This window comes from Rhinoderma darwinii, chromosome 4 (assembly GCF_050947455.1).
Source record: "Rhinoderma darwinii isolate aRhiDar2 chromosome 4, aRhiDar2.hap1, whole genome shotgun sequence".
Classification (NCBI taxonomy): domain Eukaryota; kingdom Metazoa; phylum Chordata; class Amphibia; order Anura; family Rhinodermatidae; genus Rhinoderma; species Rhinoderma darwinii.
In genome coordinates this window covers 116871354-116895823 of record NC_134690.1, presented here as the reverse complement: position 1 = coordinate 116895823, position 24470 = coordinate 116871354, and the positions used below count along the sequence as shown (strand labels likewise).

Sequence of the window (24470 nt, the reverse complement as noted above, 5' to 3'; positions counted from 1 at the left end):
GATTAATTTAATGTTATCTTCAATGAAAAAAACTGTGCTTTTCTTTCAAAAATAAGGAAATTTCTAAGTGACCCTAAACTTTTGAACGGTAGTGTATGTACTGAGCTTGGTTCTGGTGTTGTATATATGTACTGGTCTTGGTTCTGGTGCTTTATATATGTACTGAGCTTTGTTCTGGTACTGTATATATGTACTGAGCTTGGTTTTGGTGCTGTATATATGTATGAGCTTGATTCTGATACTGTATATATGTATTGAGCTTGGTTCTGGAGTTGTAATTATATAGGATATATTATAATAACAATTGTTGCAGGGCAGATAGAATTGTTGCAATTTATTGTATATTTAATGGGAACCTCTCAGGTAGTTTTAACCCCTTGAACCGCCATGCGATAATACATGACCTGACAATATTTCCAAACATTCCCTTGTATGTATGGGAATACAAGGCAACAGCACATCCGCAAGAGTTGGAGGAGGCTGATAGTGATGTAGAACATCCACGGGGATGTCAATAAAAATGTGGGGGGCGCCATTTACATTTTCGCCTCAGGCAGCAGAAAAGCTAGAATCGGCCCTGTATATAAAGGTATCTTTTTTTTATACAAACATATTGAATAGTCTGCCAGTATGTGATTGTAGGTTTAGGTTCCGGCTGTAATACTCTTTATGTGGTTTCCTACTAATGCAAAAAAAATTTCAGTTCCTCCTGCAGTCATAAAGTTGCTTTCAGCCTTTCTACAATTTTAGCTTCTGTAATACAAACAGACAGCTCTTACACGCTCAGTAATGTTCTCATAATGTTTTTCATACCTCACTACCTCTAAACAAGACATCGTAGGAAACAGGTACCGTAACATTACATTTTTTTTTCTTTTTCAGAGAAAGCTATATTATATCTAAGCCTATATTATACATTAATTTATATCAGCCGGATTAAACAAAATATAGACTGTATAATTAAAGTACTGCTTCAAAGCTGATATATGGCACGTTTAAAGGTTTCATAGATCATGTCCACAATATACTGTTACTACTTTTTGACCTAATGACTTAATGAGTTAATATAGTTAGTATAAGGTTATTTTCTGGAAAATAGGTTTTATTTGCTCCAGCTCAAAATGTCTTGAAACTTGCTAACATGCTCTCTGTGTCAATATGGCTCCTGAGCTGAGATCTCCCGCACTGAACTGTAGGATTTCAATATTTCAAGCATTGTTTGTACTATATATTGTAAAGAACTCCTAAACCACATTAGTCAAACTACCTTTATTGATATTCACATATAAAAAGTAATGTATATACTGTAGAAGACCTTAGAAAGTTTAGTGATGTACACAATATAACTGAATCAGTCCGCTGATCACTTGCATTACAAGCTCTTTAATAAACACCCCAGTGGATATATCTTGTCTATGCAGAAAAAAAATCTCATAGAGATTACTCAATATTAGTATGAAAATAAAACCAATTAAATTTTTCAGAAATTAATAGTCAAACATGAAGGCTAAAGGCTGGGTACTTTTTCACATTCACCAGAGCAAAAGTGGAATTTTTTTTTAAAATAAAACTTCAGTTTTAACTACGTCAATAGTGAAACCACCAGGACCACAATGCTGCATGTTTACAGTAAAGGAAAGGGGGGGAGGGAGTAGAGTGCTGTGCATCAGATGCGGAGTATAAGATGACTACTGCTGCGCAGTCCTACCAGACACCCAATAAGGACAAGTCACCCCACGTATTGTCACTTATTCCTACATTATTTCTGCCCTCATAATAACAGGGGGCTGGGTTTTTGTATACTATACCATCTATGTGGTTTGTATTGCATATAAGTAAAAGGAGTTTTATATTTGAAAAAGAAAAATCTGTCATTAAGTGTGACCCTCCTTGGGTATATATTGAAAGTTAAAATTCAGTCTCTCAGTAAAGATCTCAAGTGCCATGGCAGCAGGCAGAGAATGCGTATTATTGTACATTCACATAAAACCTATGTGAACACAGGTAAGTAAATTATCACTACTCCAACCCTCTCTTAGCTGCAGTCCCAGGTTCAAGGACTGAATTTCAACATACAATATGTCACATTAAGTGCTTCATTATATTGCATATACATATTTTGAAAAGTAAGGAGCCCCTTTAAGTGACAAGCTTCTCCAAGTATACAGGCTTGGTATAGAATTGTGTGTTATAGTTATCTAATAAAAATAATATATAAATGTATCTAGAGATAATATAAAGGTGTTCCACTGCTTCATAAGAAACATCTTATTCTTATCTTGGTAGGACAGATTATATTTGTTTGATAAATATTTTTAAAATTTTATAAACTGTGAATAATACAAATAATAATATTCTATATATAAACATAAAACGGAATAAAAAAGTTAAAATAATTCTATGTATAAATAGAATATTTTTTTTTCTTCAGTTATTTCAGAGCTGACAATAGGGTTTCTTCACAAGGATGGACACACCTAACAGCACTTATTTGACGTGTGAAGTAAACAAAGACTTGAAACCATTTACATATTTTTATTGGCTGATATTTATGATTGGATTTTTTGGAAGTTGCTTTGCATTGTGGGCATTCAATTGGAAAGACAACAGCCAGAAATGTTTGAGTGTGTACCTCATTAACCTACTGATTGCCGATTTCCTGCTAACACTGGCCTTACCATTTAAGATAGTTGTAGACATGGAATATGCATCTTGGAATTTGAAGGTCTTCCACTGTCAGGTAACAGCTTGTATAATTTACATCAATATGTACATATCAATTATATTCCTGGGATTTGTCAGTATGGACCGCTGTCTCCAGACTATACAGAGTGCGAAATTGTACCAGATACAGAAACGAGGATTTGCAAAAATGTTGTCAACAGTAGTCTGGGCTCTCGTACTCTCCATAATGTTACCAAACATGCTGATACCTACGAAAAACATCCCGGAGAGGGAAACTGTTGGGTGTATTGACTTTAAAACAGAGGTTGGTAGAGACTGGCATGTACTCAGCAACTTCATCAGCATTGCTATATTTCTGAACTGCTCAGCTATCATATTGATCTCTAATTGTATTACTATTAAGAGACTTTACAGCAATGGGGATTGTGAAGAAGCGAACAACATCAAAGCAGCTTTGGTAAAGATCTTTCTTGTAACAGCCGGATACATCATATGTTTCCTTCCTTACCACATTGTCCGAATTCCATACACCTTGAGTCAAAATGATGTGATCACAGACTGCAGCCTGAAACAAGTGCTCTTCCATGCAAAGGAGTCAACATTACTGCTCTCCGTATCAAATCTTTGCTTTGACCCTATTGTGTATTACTACTTTTCAAACCATTTTAGGTCTAAAATAAGCAAAACGTTCTCTTTAAAGAGACAAGAAAGAGTTGTGATTGGGAGTGACAATGCTATTGAGACAGCGGTGTAGAAAATTAACTTTAATATACAAGGATTGGGATTTATCATTTTAGATGGCAACAACAGCTAGAACAACATTGGCAACAAAAAGAAACTTGTGGTTGTAGTTGTGCTGTCAAGAAATAAAATCCATGAATGTTTGTAAATGAAAGAGTGTGTTGTATACACGGAAAAAGAGAACTCAATGATTAGATAAATAAAAGTATGGAAGACATCCAAGCTAAGAAAAGTCCAAAGTATGCCTCCAAGAGAGAACATCTGACTGATATAATAGGAAGCACTCTGATGGAAGCAGGCTATATAATACACCAACAAAAAGTATATGTAAATATATATTAAAGCCGTATTCTGGTATTTGACAATAAACATTTTGAAATGTAAACTTTATTATCCTATTCCTTATCTTTAAGAGGACCTGTCAGCTCTACTAACTAGTCTGTGCCAGTTTATGGGTGTATTCCCCATGACATAGTAACCGGTGTGTTGCTCCTCTGTTATTCCTCCTGGAATTACAAGGTCATTTGCAAAGTTCTGGAAACTCTCAATGTATGTAAACAGTCTATATAAAAAAAAATATAAGGGTTTTCTCATAGACTATGTAATGCTGTGGGCATGTCATAATCATGTGGCCACATCACATACAGGTCCCAGCAAGTGTACGGGAAGATACACTGAACTATAGTGATGCACATAACCAGCAGTCAGCTCTCAATGAACACGTGCAGAAGGTGGAGTCCCACTAAAGCTTAAAACTAGTTCTGTGTTTCTGCGTTCTGCACCAAACATATGGCCATTAAAAGAAAGCGTAATATAACTTGTTTTATCTTTATACTCATATTAAAAAAACTCAGTTGGGGCAGTGAGAGCCCGATGTATCCCAGCCGCAGGTATACCAGAAGGACAATCTTTTGGCATACGCTTTGCCATTAAAGTCTATGATAACATCAGCAAATATGTTGATTTGTCTGGCCTATACACCAACAGTGCGCTGCAAATGTGTTGTGAAATTAGCCTTGACTAGGACTATATTGTCACATGGCTTTATCAAGTAACCACATCAATTCTTATGTAGTCTGGATGAGAAGCGCCTTGAGCGATTTACAAATGTTCAAAAAACTTATTGGGCCTCATTTATGAAAACTAGTGCATACAAGAACACACATACATATCAGATCACATCCTTCATTTTTAAATCTGATCCCGAAAAATAAAAGCAGCGATCTGATTGGTTGGTAAAGGCTACACCTTTTTGTATACACTTCTACAGTACTGTCTGTTGAAAATAAAAAAAACTATTATTAGAATAACTCTTCAAAATTATTTGGTTATCTGATCTGGTTCTAGGAAAGCATCTAAAAGTTATATGGAAACCTCTTGAACAGATTTACTGTAGGCATCTAAATATTTTCATTTTTGTGACTGAGGGACCAGTATTTTTAAAATTACCAAAAACTGACTCTGCCAAAAAAGACATAGATGGAAGACATAGTTAGCCTTCATAGTTAGAATCATAAGCATGTCCAAATAACATTATTTTTGTTTCCCATAGCAATCAGAGTGGAGTCTTCATTTTTACAGTGCAATTTTAGAAATAATAGCGGAACTCTGATTATTTATGGCCAACAAGGACACTTTTTGATAAAGTACAGTATAAAACTTATTTTCATGCAGATGAATAGAGCTTTGCCAGAGTAAAGTCTAAGACTAGAGGGCCTTTTACACAATCATTGCCCTTCCCTTCAGGTGATATTACACGGCCCGATGTGGGCCGTGTAAACGAGCACCAATCAACGAGAAAGCTCGTTTGCTCCTTTCACAAGGAGCCAGTATGGGGGACAAGCGCTTGTTAACTGATCGCTCATCCCCATACATTTTAATCGTGTCGGCAGCACATCTCCTTGTTTACACAGGGAGATGTGCTGCCGACAACGATAATAGTTTATGCATTTGCTCTTTCATCGGCTGATCATTGCCCTGTTAACACAGGGCAGTTATTGGGAACGAGCATTCATATGAACGCTCGTTTGCCTGATAATTGGCCGATGTAAAAGGGCCCTTAGTGTTAGAGATAGCTACTGGCAGGGGAAGGAGATTGAACACAGCAGATCAGAAAGAAGATAAGGAGGAGAGCACTCTCAAGGCAGCTTACAGGATGAGGAGAGAGAGATCACACAGGCTATGTAGCACCCAGGCTCTGAAGGGGGGGGGGAGGAATGGGGGAATCACACACTTTTACACGGGCCAATTATCGGCCAAACAAGAATGCTCCTTCCCGATCATAGGAGACCTGACTCATCCCCTTTATGAGGTAAATTATTGGTGACTCGAACCTAAAATGTACTATTTACGCATTTAAATCCTAGATCCCAATCCATCTCTATGTAACAATCAAAGGGTCTAGGAAGCTCAGATAGGAGAGTTTAGTTTAACACGGGAAAATGATTGGGCAAACGAGCGTTCATATGAGCGCTCGTTCCCGATCATTGTCCTGTGTAAACAGGGCAACGATCAGCCGATGAGCAAGCAAACGCTCAATCATAGGCTGATCGTATCGTTTATGCAGCAAGAAATATTATCCTTGTCGGCAGCACATCTCCCTGTGTAACAATGCTAAAAATACCCAAATATTAGTCCCAAACAGAGCACAAATAATACAGCCATATCAAATTGGATATGCAATCCATGTTTTTCTCCCTCCCTTTTTGGATATATACAGCCATATCACTTGCCATAGTATCAACCACACCACCCATATAATCATACCAACCATACTGGAAAAATACTGTAATAGTACTGGCTACAGTACCCATTTAGTTCATGTCATAGTGCCCAAATAATAGCCATAGTGCAATAACCATAATACCCATATGCTGTATAATAATAAATAGTGAAAATGTAATCGCCCCTACAATAAAACTATATAGCACCTAGCCAAGGTGCCCACATGAAAGTCTCAAAACCCATATAATACAATTCCCTGCCGTCCTCCTCTAGTCACAGTAGGGAGCCATATGTGAGCGAACTGTCAGAGGTTGTTCCCATGTCACTTGCTGTTCCTGCCTGATCTCTGCATCATAAAAGAATTGCTAGAAAAATAAATCTGCTAGGCAGGAGGATTCAATCATTGACTACTCCTGATAAATGCGGTATGGAGGTGCAGGATAGTGGCCACCCATAGGCACACAGAGAGAGCAATAATAGATCTACCAACAGCAGTCTGATGATCATGGTTTCCATATTTTCTATACACATGGTAAAAACAAACTGCAAAATTAAGTGAAAACTACAAAAATGGTAATGAAGACATGACAGATAAAATAGTTGATGTCAATCAAAGAAACTTTAATTTTAACTGTGAAGTTTACTTTTTTTTTGGGGGGGGGGATTAACACATATAATCAAATGTACATCAAAACTAAAATATTCTTTACATTTCTGTGTTGCTTTAGGACAGGGGTTGAATATAAATGACATTAAGCTATATCTGAAACAACAAGGGTGGAACTTTAACTTAGGGTCCCTTAGCAGGGATGGGCCCCCACCACCTATTTGACAGCTAACTGAACTGAAATGATGCAAAAAGCAGCATAACTATTTTGACTTTAGCAGTATTTAACAAAGGGATAGAAGCCATATAGAAGATCTTCTGCAAAAAGGAAAACGCACATAAAAAGTACCAGATAGAAGAAAAACACCGACTTGTTTTTACCCACAAAAAATAATGGTTTACCTGCACCTGAGTTGACCCTTAATATCGAAGAAGTTCATAATTGAAGGAAATGCCAAATTTCAGTTACAGTTTAATGAAACTAATGATTGCTGGCTCCAAATAATGCAAAGTAAATAAATTATATAATTATTCTACCTTCTAAATTTACGGACCCCCTAAAATCTATTCACTGGCTTTGGGACTCTATGAACCTCCGGTTAAGAACCTCTGCCCTAGACACTAGAATAGCATGCCTGCCACTGGCAATGTAGCTCTGTATATGTTTAAGCATACTCAGGCAGAGATTTGGATATTCTTCAATAACCGCTACAGCTCTATGCTTTGTAAGCGAAAAACTGGTTAAAATGTGTGAAAAATAAGCTGAGGGTGAGGAATGAAGAGATAAAATGCAGTTAAAGTATTAGTAAGCAATGAGTTTATTTGTCTTAATATGAAAGCTGAGAAGGTGAACTGAGAATTGTGACATTTCCTGCAAAACTCGGCAGTTTACATCCACAAAGCATTAGATTAAGATTCCTGTGTAGGAAGAGGTGGGATTTATAATAGCAAATATCTCTTACAGTCAAATGTTCTCACGCTAAACAAACATCAGATCACTTACCAGAGGAATAGGAAAGTGTGTTGCATACTGTAAATGTCGTAGCAGCTCATAAGTAGAAGGGAAAATAATTTCTCGTTTAACTGATTTTTCACTGGAAGCAGAAACTCTTCTATGAAGTGATGTAGGCTCGGAATTATGGCAGTCTCCAGACACTGGTGAAAATATCTAGAATTTATACATAGACAAGTTATGAACTTGTTAATAAAACCAATGTCTATCGTTATTATTCAATAGTACTTTCATCAAATTCCCCAACTAACCAATTTAAGACCCTGTGCACATTACTTTTATGCCATACGTTTATTGTGTATGTTGGGAAAGTCATCGACGTACATGCTAAAAGTGTCTATCGGGCTCCATTAGCCCGACTGAGGCCAAAAAAGTGACCTTTTGGCCCCCATCAGGCTGGTATACATCAACATACCTTTTTTTGAAGGATGGAATAGCGTAGTAGACGACGCTTTTCCATCCCGTCAGGCTCCGCAAATTTTTTTTTTACGTGCGGTATACTTTTTTTTAACATGGCGGCCTATGGGTGATGGATGCCACTGCATGGTATTCGTCACAGGCCTTTGTTAAACGTATGCTTTGGGAAGCTACAGTGATGTAACTGTCCATATATGTACAGTTATCACTAGAACTTCCCAACGCAGCAGAGGCCGCCCTGCCCGCAGTCTCTGGCTATCATGTCACCGCATGATGTAGCAATGTCAGCTCTGTGGGATACTCTGGGAGCCCTCCTCCAGCACCTCAGCCCTATTGCACCCTCTGAGCAGTTGTGAACTGCGGCTAAAGTCCCGCATAGCGGCCCACCACAGCACAACCTTTTCCCCGATGGCAACACGTCACTAATTGTATGCGTTTAATGTACATATATGTACGTAGAGGATCATGAGAGTTAATGACATCTGTTAAACGGATACAATTATAGACTACAGGTTCACAAAGCCCAGTTCTTGAGATCTGTTCTCACAGGCAATGTTTCCTCTAAGCCCTTATCATTTGTGAGCCGGCCCGTTAGGGACCTGGGAACTGTTATCGCTAAGCCAGGTGATACAGAATAGCATTAAATAAAAATGTAAGTACACTGCTTTAATAATTGGCCATGCAGCAGCCAAATACACAAGGCCTCATAGCATCAAGGTAAATAGTATTATTCAGCATCCAGTCCTAGAGAATGGAAGGTTCTTTATGTATCCCTGGTGGCCAAGGGCAGTAATAGGGTTAATAGCAGTTCCTGATGGTCTATGGCAGTGAAGAGGTTAATTTTAGGATCCCTGGTGGTTTAGGGAAGGGAAAGGAGTTAATGTTTGTTTTCCTGGTGTTCTAGGGCAATTAAATGGTTTTTTTTTTCAGTATCCCTACTGGAGAACAGTAAAGGCGTATATGTCTCACACCTCCTGTCCGGTGGTTACTCACTCTACCTGGCTATAACAAGCAGCTGAACACTAGTCAATGATCTTCCTGTTCTCTCCCAGCACTGATGATAGAGATCCATTCATGGAGGCGATAGAGGGGAATGTGCAGCCATAGCTGAATAACCACACATTTCTTTATGTGAACGGGGTGGAGAACTTCAAAAGGACTCTGCCCAATTATTAAGAGAAGAGCTCAGGGGGCCTGCGCAGAAGCACTTTCAAGAATGGGGGGTATCTTCTAAGCTGCGCAGTCACACTTAGAGGAAACAGTGCTCAAGGGCCCAGTATAAAAACTACAAAATGTAACCTTATATCAGCGACATAGCTAGAAGGAGGGGGGGGTGACCTTATATCAGCGACATAGCTAGAAGGAGGGGGTGCTGATAGATCATGTGCGCCAGGTGCTGGGTGCCAGGGGTCAGCCAACAAGCCACTATGTCTTGGCTAGTGTATTTAGTTAAAGGGCTAGGGCAGTGAACTGAATCTTTGCCCTGAGTAAAGGACAACCTAACTACGACTCTGGCTTATATAGTGCTTCTCTCAATCTATACTTCTAATTACCCAAGAACCCTTCTTGTGCAGTTACCTGAAACAATGGATCTTAACAACATGCAGAATGTCATCTGATTCATTGTGAGAAATTTACAGAAAGAACATTAAAAGTGATATGACTATACATGGTAATATAGTTATAAGACATACTGTATACACAATAATGTTCTCATGTATTAAGCTGACATTTGTGATTTTAGAGATAAACGTACTGGAAATTCTGAGCCAAAGTCTGTTTTGAAGTCATTTTTCTCAATGTCGTCAAAGTTTTGTGCTGTTCCTGAGTTAATTTCCATTTGGTCTCCCAAGCCTTGTTCCTAGAGAGAAGATCAGGATGTATAATGACAATAACTATAATGTTACAAAATAACTACAAAAAACAATCCGATATTCCTCTTTAGATAATTAATATCTAAAAAGTGAAATTTAGGTTACAACCATTGTAAATACTATACATTGTATTGCGTGACACTGCTCGCTCTCTATGCAGAACTGACTGTTGTCACTCTATAGAGGAGGAAGTGGTGGTAGTGTGTATTGATATGCCCCACCAGCACTGCCAGTCTGTATTTCACAAAGGGAAGATGGCTGCTAATCCCCTCTACTGGAGGAAGGATTACCAGGTTAGTAAATTTATCATTTCTGGGGGCGGGGGCCTGACTAGAGATGTGGGAGACACGGCGTGCTAGTTCCTGCCTATGATCCTATATTTACCCTATTTTCAATCTTTTAGATCCTTCCATCTTCTCAATCCTACTGATACTTACCTTGGAGAACGTTCCTGCTCGTTTGGTGACACATTGCAGTGACTATAAAGGTATGTCATGCCGAAATAAAGACGCGACGGCGGATAAGGAGGGCCAAGATGGCGCCAGCACCTCTGCAACACCATGCGCGGTGTCCTCCAAATTGGCGGGCTATGCCAGAACCTCGTCTGCCACTCCAAGCAAACGCATGCAGACAGCAGCGACACACAAACTCCCACCAGCCCCAACTCCGGTGGAGGAGAACGGTGTAAGCTCGGATGTGGTATGTGGAGAGCAGATAGTGGATGACAGTCACCAACTTGCCGAGCATGCATCCTTGCAGCTTCCAACTGCCTTACCTGTGTCTGTAAAAGGAGAGCCCCCCATTATGGATGTTTTCTTGGCTATTACTAAATGTAATACTACGCTATAATCCCTATCATTGCAAATCAGAGGTGTAAGTGAAGAAGTGGGCCTTATTCGTCATGATTTACGAAAAAGTCTCAGACAGAATCTCAGCGGTGGAAGACGCGTCAGTGCAGCGGAGGACGCCATTCGACCTATGCAAAGACAAATCCAGAAACATAACCAGGCGATTTTGAATTTGCAAGCAGTGGCGGATTAAGTAGACCATAGGCCCTGGGCTGTTCCCCAAACTTGGGCCCCCATTCCCCACCTCCGCTCTGCCGTGTCTATATGGAAAACACCACCCTTTTGTGCGAGCATTGACAAATGGGTGTTACGATTCCCCTTGTCAAAGGGCTGTGTCCCTACATACTGACAGTCTCCAACCATCGCTGACAGTATCACACTTCCTCTTGACAATGGGAATGGTAACACACATTTGTCTATTAGTCCTGGGTACACAAAGATATATAGCATACAAAGATTTCCTACAACCGACATGTCAGGAGAGGGGACAGATCCCTTATAGATCCAGTGACTCACAGGTGATGTCTTCTCTGATGGCAGTCGCTCTCTTTTCTTCTCCATCTGATGCAGACCGTTCTGGTGACTTCTCCTGATGAGACATCTTTGCCCATCACTTCTGCAGCCATTTCCAGCCTCTATAGAAACACACAAATTTAGACAGCAAGGCCCAGAGCCATACATTAAAGGGGTTGTTCAGGCACAGACCATTTTTTATACTGATAACCTATCGATGTGCCCGGACAACCCCTTTTACTCTGACTAATAAATTTGGACCCCAGACTAGATCATAGAATACATACAGACCCAGAGCTTCTAAACTATTGCAGTCCCCAGACCAGACCCCTCTAAACAAATACAGACCCCAGAACAAGCACCCTAATTAAATACAGAGCTTAGACAGGACCCCTTTATACAGACCCCCAGACCCGACCCTCTACACTAATAATGACCCCAAACCTGACACCCTTAATAAGGACCCAAGACCAGACCACCTAAACTAATACAGACCCCTAAATAAAGACCCCTAAACTAATACTGACCTTAGACCAGGCCCCTTAAATACAGACCCCATCAACTAATTCAGACCCCTAAATACAGACACCCTAAATACAGACCCCAGAACTTAAACTAATACAGACCCCCTAAATACAGATCCCCAGACCAGACGCCCTGCACTAATAATGACCCCAGACCTGACTCCCTTAAGTAATACAGACCCCAGACCAGACCCCCTAATCTAATACAGACCCCAGACCAGACTCCTAAATACAGACCCCTAAATAAGGACCCCTAAACTAATACAGACCCTAGACCAGGCCCCCTAGATACAGACCCCATAAACTAATACAGACCCCAGATCCCTAAATACAGACCCCCTTAAATACAGACCCCAGACCTCAAACTAATACAGACCCCCTAAATACAGACCCCAGACCTGACCCCATACACTAATAATGACCCCAGACCTGACTCCCTTAAGTAATACAGACCCCAGACCAGACCCCCTAATCTAATACAGAGCCCAGACCCCTAAATACAGACCCCTAAATAAGGACCCCTAAACTAATACAGACCCAAGACCAGGCCCCATAGATACAGACCCCATAAACTAATACAGACCCCAGACCCCTAAATACAGACTCCCTAAATACAGACCCCAGACCTGACCCCCTACACTAATAATGACCCCAGACCTGACTCCCTTAAGAAATACAGACCACAGACCAGACCCCCTCATCTAATACAGTCCCCAGACCAGACCCCTAAATACAGACTCCTAAATATAGACCCCTAAACTAATATAGACTCTAGACCAGGCCCCCTAAATACAGACCCCATAAACTAATACAGACCCCAGATCCCTAAATACAGACCCCCTAAATACAGACCCCAGACCTGACCCCCTACACTAATAATGACCCCAGACCTGACTCCCTTAAGTAATACAGACCCCAGACCAGACCCCCTAATCTAATACAGACCCCAGACCAGACCCCTAAATACAGACCCCTAAAAAAGGACCCCTAAACTAATACAGACTCTAGACCAGGTCCCCTAAATACAGACCCTATTAACTAATACAGACCCAAAACCCTAAATACAGACCCCCTAAATACAGTCCCCAGATCTCAAACTAATACAGACCCCCTAACTACAGACCCCAGACCTGACCCCCTATACTAATAATGACCCCAGACCTGACTCCCTTAAGAAATACAAGGGACATGTCAGGAGAGGGGACAGATCCTTTATAGATCCAGTGACTCACAGGGGATGTCTTCTCTGATGGGAGTCATTCTCTTTTCTTCTCCATCTGACGCAGACCGTTATGGCGACTTCTCCTGATGAGACATCTTTGCCCATCACTTCTGAAGCCATTTTCAGCCGCTATAGAAACACACAAATTTAGACAGCAAGGCCCAGAGCCATACAATAAAGGGGTTGTCCAAGCACAGACCGTTTATTATACTGATAACCTATCGATGTGCCCGGACAACCCCTTTTATTCAGACTAATAAATTTGGACCCCAGACTAGATCATAGAATACATACAGACCCAGAGCTTCTAAACTATTGCAGTCCCCAGACCAGACCGCTCTAAACAAATACAGACCCCAGAACAAGCACCCTAATTAAATACAGAGCTTAGACAGGACCCCTAAATACAGACCCCCAGACCCGACCCTCTACACTAATAATGACCCCAAACCTGACACCCTTAATAAGGACCCCAGACCAGACCACCTAAACTAATACAGACCCCTAAATAAAGACCCCTAAACTAATACTGACCTTAGACCAGGCCCCTTAAATACAGACCCCATCAACTAATTCAGACCCCTAAATACAGACACCCTAAATACAGACCCCAGAACTTAAACTAATACAGACCCCCTAAATACAGATCCCCCAGACCAGACGCCCTGCACTAATAATGACCCCAGACCTGACTCCCTTAAGTAATACAGACCCCAGACCAGACCCCCTAATCTAATACAGACCCCAGACCAGACTCCTAAATACAGACCCCTAAATAAGGACCCCTAAACTAATACAGACCCTAGACCAGGCCCCCTAGATACAGACCCCATAAACTAATACAGACCCCAGATCCCTAAATACAGACCCCCCTAAATACAGACCCCAGACCTCAAACTAATACAGACCCCCTAAATACAGACCCCAGACCTGACCCCATACACTAATAATGACCCCAGACCTGACTCCCTTAAGTAATACAGACCCCAGACCAGACCCCCTAATCTAATACAGAGCCCAGACCCCTAAATACAGACCCCTAAATAAGGACCCCTAAACTAATACAGACCCAAGACCAGGCCCCATAGATACAGACCCCATAAACTAATACAGACCCCAGACCCCTAAATACAGACTCCCTAAATACAGACCCCAGACCTGACCCCCTACACTAATAATGACCCCAGACCTGACTCCCTTAAGAAATACAGACCACAGACCAGACCCCCTCATCTAATACAGTCCCCAGACCAGACCCCTAAATACAGACTCCTAAATATAGACCCCTAAACTAATATAGACTCTAGACCAGGCCCCCTAAATACAGACCCCATAAACTAATACAGACCCCAGATCCCTAAATACAGACCCCCTAAATACAGACCCCAGACCTGACCCCCTACACTAATAATGACCCCAGACCTGACTCCCTTAAGTAATACAGACCCCAGACCAGACCCCCTAATCTAATACAGACCCCAGACCAGACCCCTAAATACAGACCCCTAAAAAAGGACCCCTAAACTAATACAGACTCTAGACCAGGTCCCCTAAATACAGACCCTATTAACTAATACAGACCCAAAACCCTAAATACAGACCCCCTAAATACAGTCCCCAGATCTCAAACTAATACAGACCCCCTAACTACAGACCCCAGACCTGACCCCCTATACTAATAATGACCCCAGACCTGACTCCCTTAAGAAATACAAGGGACATGTCAGGAGAGGGGACAGATCCTTTATAGATCCAGTGACTCACAGGGGATGTCTTCTCTGATGGGAGTCATTCTCTTTTCTTCTCCATCTGACGCAGACCGTTATGGCGACTTCTCCTGATGAGACATCTTTGCCCATCACTTCTGAAGCCATTTTCAGCCGCTATAGAAACACACAAATTTAGACAGCAAGGCCCAGAGCCATACAATAAAGGGGTTGTCCAAGCACAGACCGTTTATTATACTGATAACCTATCGATGTGCCCGGACAACCCCTTTTATTCAGACTAATAAATTTGGACCCCAGACTAGATCATAGAATACATACAGACCCAGAGCTTCTAAACTATTGCAGTCCCCAGACCAGACCGCTCTAAACAAATACAGACCCCAGAACAAGCACCCTAATTAAATACAGAGCTTAGACAGGACCCCTAAATACAGACCCCCAGACCCGACCCTCTACACTAATAATGACCCCAAACCTGACACCCTTAATAAGGACCCCAGACCAGACCACCTAAACTAATACAGACCCCTAAATAAAGACCCCTAAACTAATACTGACCTTAGACCAGGCCCCTTAAATACAGACCCCATCAACTAATCCAGACCCCTAAATACAGACACCCTAAATACAGACCCCAGAACTTAAACTAATACAGACCCCTAAATACAGACCCCAGACCCCTTAAACTAACTCAGACCCCTAAATATACAGACCCTAAACTCCTTAAACTGATACAGACCTCAGACCCCCTAAATACAGACTCCAGACCCCTTAAACTAATACAGACACCAAATTTCCTAAATACAGACCAGACCCCCTAAATACAGTCCCCAAACCAGACCCCTAAATATAGTCCCCAAACCAGACCCCCTATATACAGTCCCCACACCAGACCCCCTAAATACAGACCCCTTAAACAAATCCATCCCCTTATACTTACATAGCAGCTCACCACAGTCTTCTCTGTGGAATTTTTCTGCTGCTGCTGCTCATGGAGCTGCGGTCACGTGACCAGCAGGTCTCTAAACAGTAGTAAGAACTGAGATGAGGTCATGTGATCTTATGTCTAAAGAGCCTTTTGCAGGACATATACAATGCCGTTTCGTCGCGATTTGCCTCGATTCGCAGCAAAATCGCGTCAAAAACGTGACAAAACTACATTGCCGCGGAAAACACCGTATGATGATCGGCCATTGTTTGCATGTTAAAGCGAACGACCTCGAAAACAGTCTCCGCAGAAATAACATTCGTGTGGTGGGCATACCTGAAAAAACAGGTCTGCCCCGAATGAATTCATTGAAACCTGGCAGAAATCCACTTTTGGTGAGACTATTCTTTCGCCTTTATATGCTATTGAACGTGCCCATAGGGTACCTATACACCTCTCCCACTGGGTTCATCACCCAGGACTATGCTAGTCAAACATCTACACTATCGAGACCGCAATTTCATTTTAAAATCTGCCAGGGATATGAAAGATGTTAATATTGATGGTAACCGGATAGCCGTCTTTCTAGACTATTCGGCTGAGATACAGAGGAAACGACTTCTATTTCAGGATGTGAAAAGACGACTACATGCCTTACAGTTACCTTATTCAATGTTATATCCTGCAAAATTACGAGCGGCTGAGTTTGGAGAAACGCATGGCTTTGATAACTCCAAAGATGCTGCAAGATGGATGGATCGCAATGAATGACGTGTAAGAGATACAGATGGCTAAAGTATGGACGGTGCTTTGATCAACTTGTTCTACTTTACATTATAAGAGATGGTGGCTCGGAAACTGACAATGATCCTGAGTTGCTGAATCGATGGATGTTCCTTCGCTTCAAGACGCTCTGGTAGGATGCTATATTATTTTTGAAAAATGTTATCCGGGTTCAAGGAGGACCGGTGCCCCGACTTGTTCCAGATGGAGCAAGTATATTGGCGTACAGGACAAAGCCCTGTGGTGGGGCAGGCCTGCTTGTAGCAGACGGGCGGCAGTGGAGGTGTATTGGTGGTAGTAGAGGTAGCCAACACAGACAGCAAGGGTGGTAGTAGTAGTAGTAGCAGCACATTAAAAAAAGAGACTGGACGACAGTCACAGGACAAAGCCCTGTGGTGGGGCAGGCCTGCTTGTAGCAGACGGGCGGCAGTGGAGGTGTATTGGTGGTAGTAGAGGTAGCCAACACAGACAGCAAGGGTGGTGGTAGTAGTAGCAGCAGCACATTAAAAAAAGAGACTGGACGACAGTCACAGGACAAAGCCCTGTGGTGGGGCAGGCCTGCTCGTAGCAGACGGGCGGCAGTGGAGGTGTAATGGTGGTAGAAGACGTAGCCAACACAGACAGCAAGGGTGGTAGACTAGTAGTAGCAGCACATTAAAAAAAGAGACTGGACGACAGTCACAGGACAAAGCCCTGTGGTGGGGCAGGCCTGCTTGTAGCAGACGGCAGTGGAGGTGTATTGGTGGTAGTAGAGGTAGCCAACACAGACAGCAAGGGTGGTAGACTGGTAGTAGCAGTACATTAAAAAAAGAGACTGGACGACAGTCACAGGACAAAACCCTGTGGTGGGGCAGGCCTCAGGCCTGCTTGTAGCAGACGGGCGGCAGTGGAGGTGTATTGGTGGTAGTAGAGGTAGCCAACACCGAAAGCAAGGGTGGTAGTAGTAGTAGCAGCACATTAAAAAAAGAGACTGGACAACAGTCACAGGACAAAGCCCTGTGGTGGGGCAGGCCTGCTTGTAGCAGAGGGGCGGCAGTGGAGGTGTATTGGTGGTAGTAGAGGTAGCCAACACAGACAGCAAGGGTGGTAGTAGTAGTAGCAGCACATTAAAAAAAGAGACTGGACAACAGTCACAGGACAAAGCCCTGTGGTGGGGCAGGCCTGCTTGTAGCAGACGGGCGGCAGTGGAGGTGTATTGGTGGTAGTAGAGGTAGCCAACACAGACAGCAAGGGTGGTAGTAGTAGTAGCAGCAGCACATTAAAAAAAGAGTGGACAGGACAGAATCCCGTAGTAGCAGGTGGCAGTAGCAGGCGGCAGCGGCAGCAGCAGCAGCAGCAATGTCAGATCTAATCAGTGGCATCAGGCACAGGGGTTTTAAAATCCTCACCGATCCACGCTTGATTCATTTTCAGAAACATGAGATTTTCCAAGCTGTTGGCGGACAATCTTGTTCGCTTAGGGGTGACGAAGCCCCCTGCCGCGCTGAATACCCTCTCTGACGCTACACTGGAGGGTGGACAAGACAGTACACCCATGGCAAACTGGGCCAGTTCTTGCCAATGATCCAATCTGCTGACCCAGAAGTCCATGGGGTCTGGGATCAGCATTTCTGACGGAGAAAGGGCACAGTCCAGGTACGAGTGAACCTGGTTGTTTAGGTGCTGCACCTGGTGATGGTGAACATCCCTTTGGTGACTACGATGTGTGTCAGGTCGGGGTATTAGATGTAAAAATGTCGTCATCATATTTTCCAAACTGAATTGGCTGCTGCTGCTGCTGCCGCTGCTGCCGCTTATTGCAGAGGTAGCTCTGCCAGAGGCAGTGGAATGATGAGACAGTGGGGACCGGAGAGTGGCCCCCCGGTCAGACATGCTTGCAGATGGTGTTTGCCGTTTGAAAGCCGTGACAAGCTGGCTGCATAGCTTCTCTCGATAACAAGCCAATTTTGCCTCCCTCTCGGAAGGCGCAAAAAACTCCCCCATTCTGGCTTTATACCGAGGGTCTAAAAGTGTGGCTATCCAGTACTCATCTCTTTGCTTCATGCTAACAATACGACAGTCAGCGCGCAAGTAACGAAGCATACAGCTCGCCATCCTGGCCAGCGTTTCAGAGGCCCGGTTGGTTCCATCTCCGCCCCATACTGCCATGGTTGTCCATCATCAAGGTCGTCGTCAGACTCGTCATCACCACCATCGCTGTCATGTTGTGCGGGTACCTCGTCCCCTATCCCTTCCTGTGATTCCATCTCCAAATACAGCTCCTCTTCAGGTCCTGTTTCCTCATCCTCATCCTCCTCCTCCTCCTCCTCCTCCTCAACATCCATAGCCAGATGTGATCCTTCCTCCATCCTTTGCTGAATCATCGCTGTGAGCGTTTGCTCCATAATGAATATCAGCGGCATAACATCGTTCATTCCGCTAGCGTCACGGCTCACAAATCGTGTGGCCTCTTCAAAGGGCCTCAAAACGCGGCATGCGTCTCTAACCAGCTGCCAGTGCCTGAGCTCGAAATTACACTGGCTCCAAACGCTGCCCGTCTGCTGCATCAGGAAATCATTCACGGCTTTCCGCTGTTCGTACAGATGGTCCAACATGTGCAGGCTGGAATTCCAGCGTGTTGGAACGTCGCAAATCAGGCTGTGTTCTGGGAGATTGTTTTGACGCTGCAAGTCCAGGAGGGCGTGCTTAAATGCATACGAACGTCTAAAGCGAACGCAAACCCTCCTGGACATGGCCAGCACACCCTTCAAACCAACATATGACTTTAAGAAGCGTGTTATGACCAGATTGATCACATGTGCCATGCAAGGAGCGTGTGTCAGGTGACCTAGACGCAGTGCAGCCACAACGTTCTTGCCGTTATCAGAGACAACATTGCCGAGTGTGAGTTTCAGAGGAGACAGCCAGCGTGCGATTTCCTCCTTGATGCACAGCAGCAGCTCCTGCCCTGTGTGGCTTTTCTCGCCCAGGCTCAGCAGGTGTAAGACAGCGTTGTGGCGCTTCACCTTGCACCTATGAAAAGAGGAGGGAGGAGGAGTGGAAGATACGCTGTGTCCTGTCGGGGACGGGAAGACCTCCAAGGAGGAAGGCAAGGAGGAGGAGAAGGAGGAGGAGGATGGTAGGCGCCTGGTGTCCGGAGTTGAACCAGAAAGATACAAGCGTGGAGGTGGTAATGCCTGGCATTGCTGCGGTGGTGCATCAGACTGCAAAATATTGACCCAGTGGGCCGTGAAAGACATGTACTGTCCCTGCCCATAGTTGCTGCTCCACGTGTCGACGGTGGCATGTACCCTGCTGCACACGGATAATTGCAAGGACTGGCACACCTTTTCCTCCACATGCTTGTGCAAGGCAGGGACAGCTGTTTTGGAGAAGTAATGTCGGCTAGGTATTCGCCACCTAGGCTGAGCGCACGCCATCAATTGCTTGAAGCCGGCGGAGTCGACCAGGTGGTACGGCAGCGACTGCACCACCAACAACTTAGCCAGGTGTGAATTAAGCCGCACGACAAGTGGATGACTGGGTATATATTGTTGCTTATTGGACAACGATTCCGTAATGGATAACTGAAGGGACGTAGGAGGAGCACTAGATGACAGTGATGATGATGATGACAACGACATGGTGGATAAGGCCTGGCTACTACTTAGATGACAGGGACTCGGAGCAGCAGCAGCAGCTGCAGAGGGGTCTTCATTAGATGTACATGATGATGGTGGGGCATGTCGATTGTCCCACATTGCCTTGTGATGCCGCTCCATGTGTTTACGTAGAGCGTTAGTTCCTACATTGCTGCCCTGCCCACGCCTTACTTTCTGCTTGCAGATACGGCACGGTGCCATGTTTTCGTCCTCCGGGAAGGTACAGAAAAATTGCCACACGGCAGAGTACCGTAAAGAGGTAGTACCACGTCCTCCACCACCACCACCACCACCACCACCCGAGCTTGCCCCTTGTCTGGCAGGCTTTTTTCGGGAGCCTACACCAGCATCAGTGTCGCCGTCACCGGCTCCTGAGCTGACCCTACCGCTGCAACGTTTTGCAGATTGACTTCTGCCCCTACCTCGGCTTGGCTGTTTATCACGGCCAGTGCCGCCACTACTACCCTCCTCCTCTGACGCCGTCATCACCTCGTCACCTGTTTCCCACGTCCTGTCTAAAACAACATCATCATCATAGCCTTCCTCATCATCATACTCGCCACTTCTGTCACTGTGTTGTGAATGTGATGTGACATCATGGCGGGCTCCATGCCCCCCCTCATTACTGCGTCTGCCACCACGGCTACCACCACCAACACCCCCACTACCGCAGCTATGCATCTCGGACACCGCTTCCACCTCCACCACCGCCGCAACACACTCCGTTGGCTGACTCGTGGAAAACAAATCATCATCATCACTATGTTGTTCAGTATCTTCCTTCGCACCCGAGGAGATGTCTCTTAGGACTCTCAGGAAAGATGGCTTCCAGCTAGGAAGGGGGAGCGAAGACATAGATGATGGAATGGAAACGCTAGAAATACCTATATTACTACTGTCACTGTGCCAAGGAACTGTAGAGGATCTGGAATCCAACAAAACCTGGCTTGAAGCCAGATCGTCAGAGTCTTCCTGCTGAGATGACCGCGAGCCAGCCAACCAGTCCACAATGGCCGTATTGTCTAAAGTAACCCGCCCACCGGAGGAGATGGACAAGTCTGGCTTGCTGATACTACTACCAGCAGGCACATGGCAGCTGCTACTAGTGGAACTGGTCACATGTCTTGTGCCACAAATGCTGGTACTGGGTCTGGCACCAACAGATCCAACATTTGGACTGGAAGAGGAGATGGCATGGGTGTTTTTTCCTCTACCCCGTCCTTTCACAACCTTTTTTTTCCCAGACATTTCACTGGTGGAGTGCAGCAAGTTGAATCAAAACCTGGGGGATGAGCCCCTTCTAAAAGCGTATTCACACTGACACTGGCTTGGCAAATGGCAATGAATGAGAATTTCTATCAGCCACGTCGCAGTGCACTCAGGGAATGCTGGGCCTTGTAGTACTACTACGTCTACTACAAAGGCTGCCTGTATTGCAAGGTGTATTGTTATTTGTTTGTTATGTTAACGGCCGGGGATCAGCCCCTTCTAAAAGCGTATTCACACACTGACACTGGCTTGGCAAATGGCAATGAATGAGAATTTCTATCAGCCACGCCGCAGTGCACTCAGGGAATGCTGGGCCTTGTAGTACTACTACCACTACTACAAAGGCTGCCTGTATTGCAAGTTGTATTGTTATTTGTTTGTTATGTTAACGGCCGGGGATGAGCCCCTTCTAAAAGCGTATTCACACACTGACACTGGCTTGGCAAATGGCAATGAATGAGAATTTCTATCAGCCTCGCTGCAGTGCACTCAGGGAATGCTGGGCCTTGTAGTACTACTACGTCTACTACAAAGGCTGCCTGTATTGCAAGTTGTATTGTTATTTGTTTGTTATGTTAACGGCCGGGGATGAGCCCCTTCTAAAAGCGTATTCACACACTGACACTGGCTTGGCAAATGGCAATGAATGTGAATTTCTATCAGCCACGCCGCAGTGCACTCAGGGAATGCTGGGCCTTGTAGTACTACAACCACTACTATAAAGGCTGCCTGTATTGCAAGTTGTATTGTTATTTGTTTGTTGTGTTAACGGCCGGGGATGAGCCCCTTCTAAAAGCGTATTCACACACTGACACTGGCTTGGCAAATGGCAATGAATGAGAATTTCTATCAGCCACGCTGCAGTGCACTCAGGGAATGCTGGGCGTTTTAGTACTACAAAGGCTGCCTGTATTGCAAGTTGGATGCAATGGGGATGAGCCCCTTATAAAAGCGTATTCACACACTGGCTGAGTAGTGAGTAGTGGATGAGCCCCTTCGATTGCTGGATTCCTGCCTTTTAGATTCCTAAAGCTTTCCCTTACTGCACAGAGATACTATTCCTACAGCTCCTGTCTGTAAAATGGCCGCTCAGCTCCGTGCATAGACTTTTATTGCAGGCTTGAGCCCGCCCCTATGCTGCCTCCCGATTGGCTGGGAGAGCCGTTTGCAAGGCATTATGGGGTAGCCTGATGTAAGGTGATCTTGTGAAATCCTCCATTTTAGATGTAACATGTGGCAGGCGCCAAAATGTAGCCGGGTTCGGTCAAAGCGGGTTCGGCCGAACCCGGTGAAGTTCGGATTCGCTGCGAACCGAACTTTTCCGGAAGTTCGGACCGAAACCGGGTTCGGTTGTCCCGGTTCGCTCATCTCTAACTCTGATACATATGATGTGGCAATGTCTGAGATTGCAGTAGTATTGGACAGAAGTGGTAGATATTATATCTTCTGTATATCAGATCTCCATAGACTTTATGTCAAATGTATGTATTCTGGGCTATGTGGAGAGTATATCTATTTCTGAGTATTTCAATTTGGCTATTGTGCGTTTGCTGTATGTAGCTAGGAAACTTATCACACAACACTGGATTGATGAGCAACCCCCCACTATACCTGAATTTAAAACTAAAGTTAACTGGTTAACTCGTATGGAAAAATATATTTATATTTCCAGGAATGCCAGACACACTTTTGACAACATATGGGTCCCCTGGGTAGAGGGACCGGGATTTGCCTCTTCACTGGATGCTGCAGCTGGGATAGGGATGGTTGACCGATGGGTCTATGTTTTTTTTATACGGTACTGGTAGCTGTTATGACCTCCTATGAAGAACTTCCATAATACTGCTATATGTATGATATGAAATCTGAATGTCCTGTATACTCCTGTTCTTACTGTATTTCATATTATTCTGATTGAGCAATTTATGTATATATGTGATAATTGTACTATGCACTTTGAAGAATGAGGAGGGGGAGTGTACTGTATTGGGGTGTTATGTTGTAAAACATTTTAATAAAATAAAAAAATACACTTAATTGAAAAATAAAAAAATTATACTTTCTGGAAGTTCCCAGAATTGAATATACTGTATGTAAGATAAAGTAGTGCTCGTAGAGGAAGACACATTGGTGTAACTTCCAAGGAAACAGGCATTGCAGCTGGTATGAGGCCCAAAACTAAGTCGACCCAGCTCCACTCAGAGGTAAGGTGCAGCTATGGACGTCTCTGGATAAAGAAGTGGATGCATGGAAAACTGAATTGGGCTCCATTTTCAGCTGTTCTATGGAGACCCATTGTTCCTTGTAATGCCCTTGTGTGCAAATCCCTCTTTTGTGACATCACATTTTGCATTATTCCTGAACTGTTACATCATTGTTTTCTTCTGCGATGTGATGACACTTTGTGCAAGGTGACATGATATGCATTACTCCATTGGTATGATATCATTGTGTGAATTATGCCTGTACTATGACATCACTGTGTGCATTATCTTTGTACTGTGACATCACTGCGCACATGATTTCTGTGATGTAACTACATTGTGTTTATTATCCCTTTACGGTGACAAGATTGTGCATATAATCTCAATGCTGTGACATCAGTGTGCATTATATCTGTACTGTGACTACTTTGTGGATTATCCTTGTGCATTAAGGAGAGATACATTCTCCAGTAAAAAACAAAATAATCTTAAGCGTTTCATTTTCTGAACTTACTGCTGAAGGTGATCATGGAGGAGAAGGGCCCCTTTCCAAGCTTTGCTATGGCGCCCTACATATTACGCCCTTGGGAGACCATTTTGAATTTTCTATCGGTAATCGCATTGAAGAATACTCTATCCATCATTTCTCTAGCCTGAAATGCTGCCTACTCGGCACACTAGGTTGGATTCAACTGCACAACAAATGCATATAAACTTTTTTCTTAATGTGTGTTTTAATATAACACAA

At 43.7% G+C, this 24470-nt stretch overlaps 2 protein-coding genes across 2 annotated transcripts in view; one reads left to right on the top strand and one right to left on the bottom strand.

The window, feature by feature from the left end:
- MED12L (mediator complex subunit 12L) overlaps positions 1-24470 on the bottom strand; it is a 507362-nt gene that overhangs the window by 365732 nt on the left and 117160 nt on the right. The window contains exons 15-16 of the mRNA XM_075861497.1: positions 9943-10047; positions 7761-7925 (exon numbers count right to left, since the gene is read on the bottom strand). Coding sequence (XP_075717612.1) covers positions 7761-7925; positions 9943-10047 — 270 coding nt within the window. The remainder of the gene's footprint in view (positions 1-7760; positions 7926-9942; positions 10048-24470) is intronic.
- Positions 759-3811, top strand: GPR171 (G protein-coupled receptor 171). The gene is made up of 2 exons (XM_075861503.1): positions 759-848; positions 2432-3811. The coding sequence occupies exon 2, from the start codon at positions 2468-2470 to the stop codon at positions 3437-3439; it is 972 nt and encodes a 323-aa protein (XP_075717618.1). The 5' UTR covers positions 759-848; positions 2432-2467; the 3' UTR covers positions 3440-3811.

Bases quoted from the DNA above. Each gene is read 5' to 3' on its own strand.
- GPR171 (XM_075861503.1), top strand. From the start codon at position 2,468: ATGGACACACCTAACAGCACTTATTTGACGTGTGAAGTAAACAAAGAC.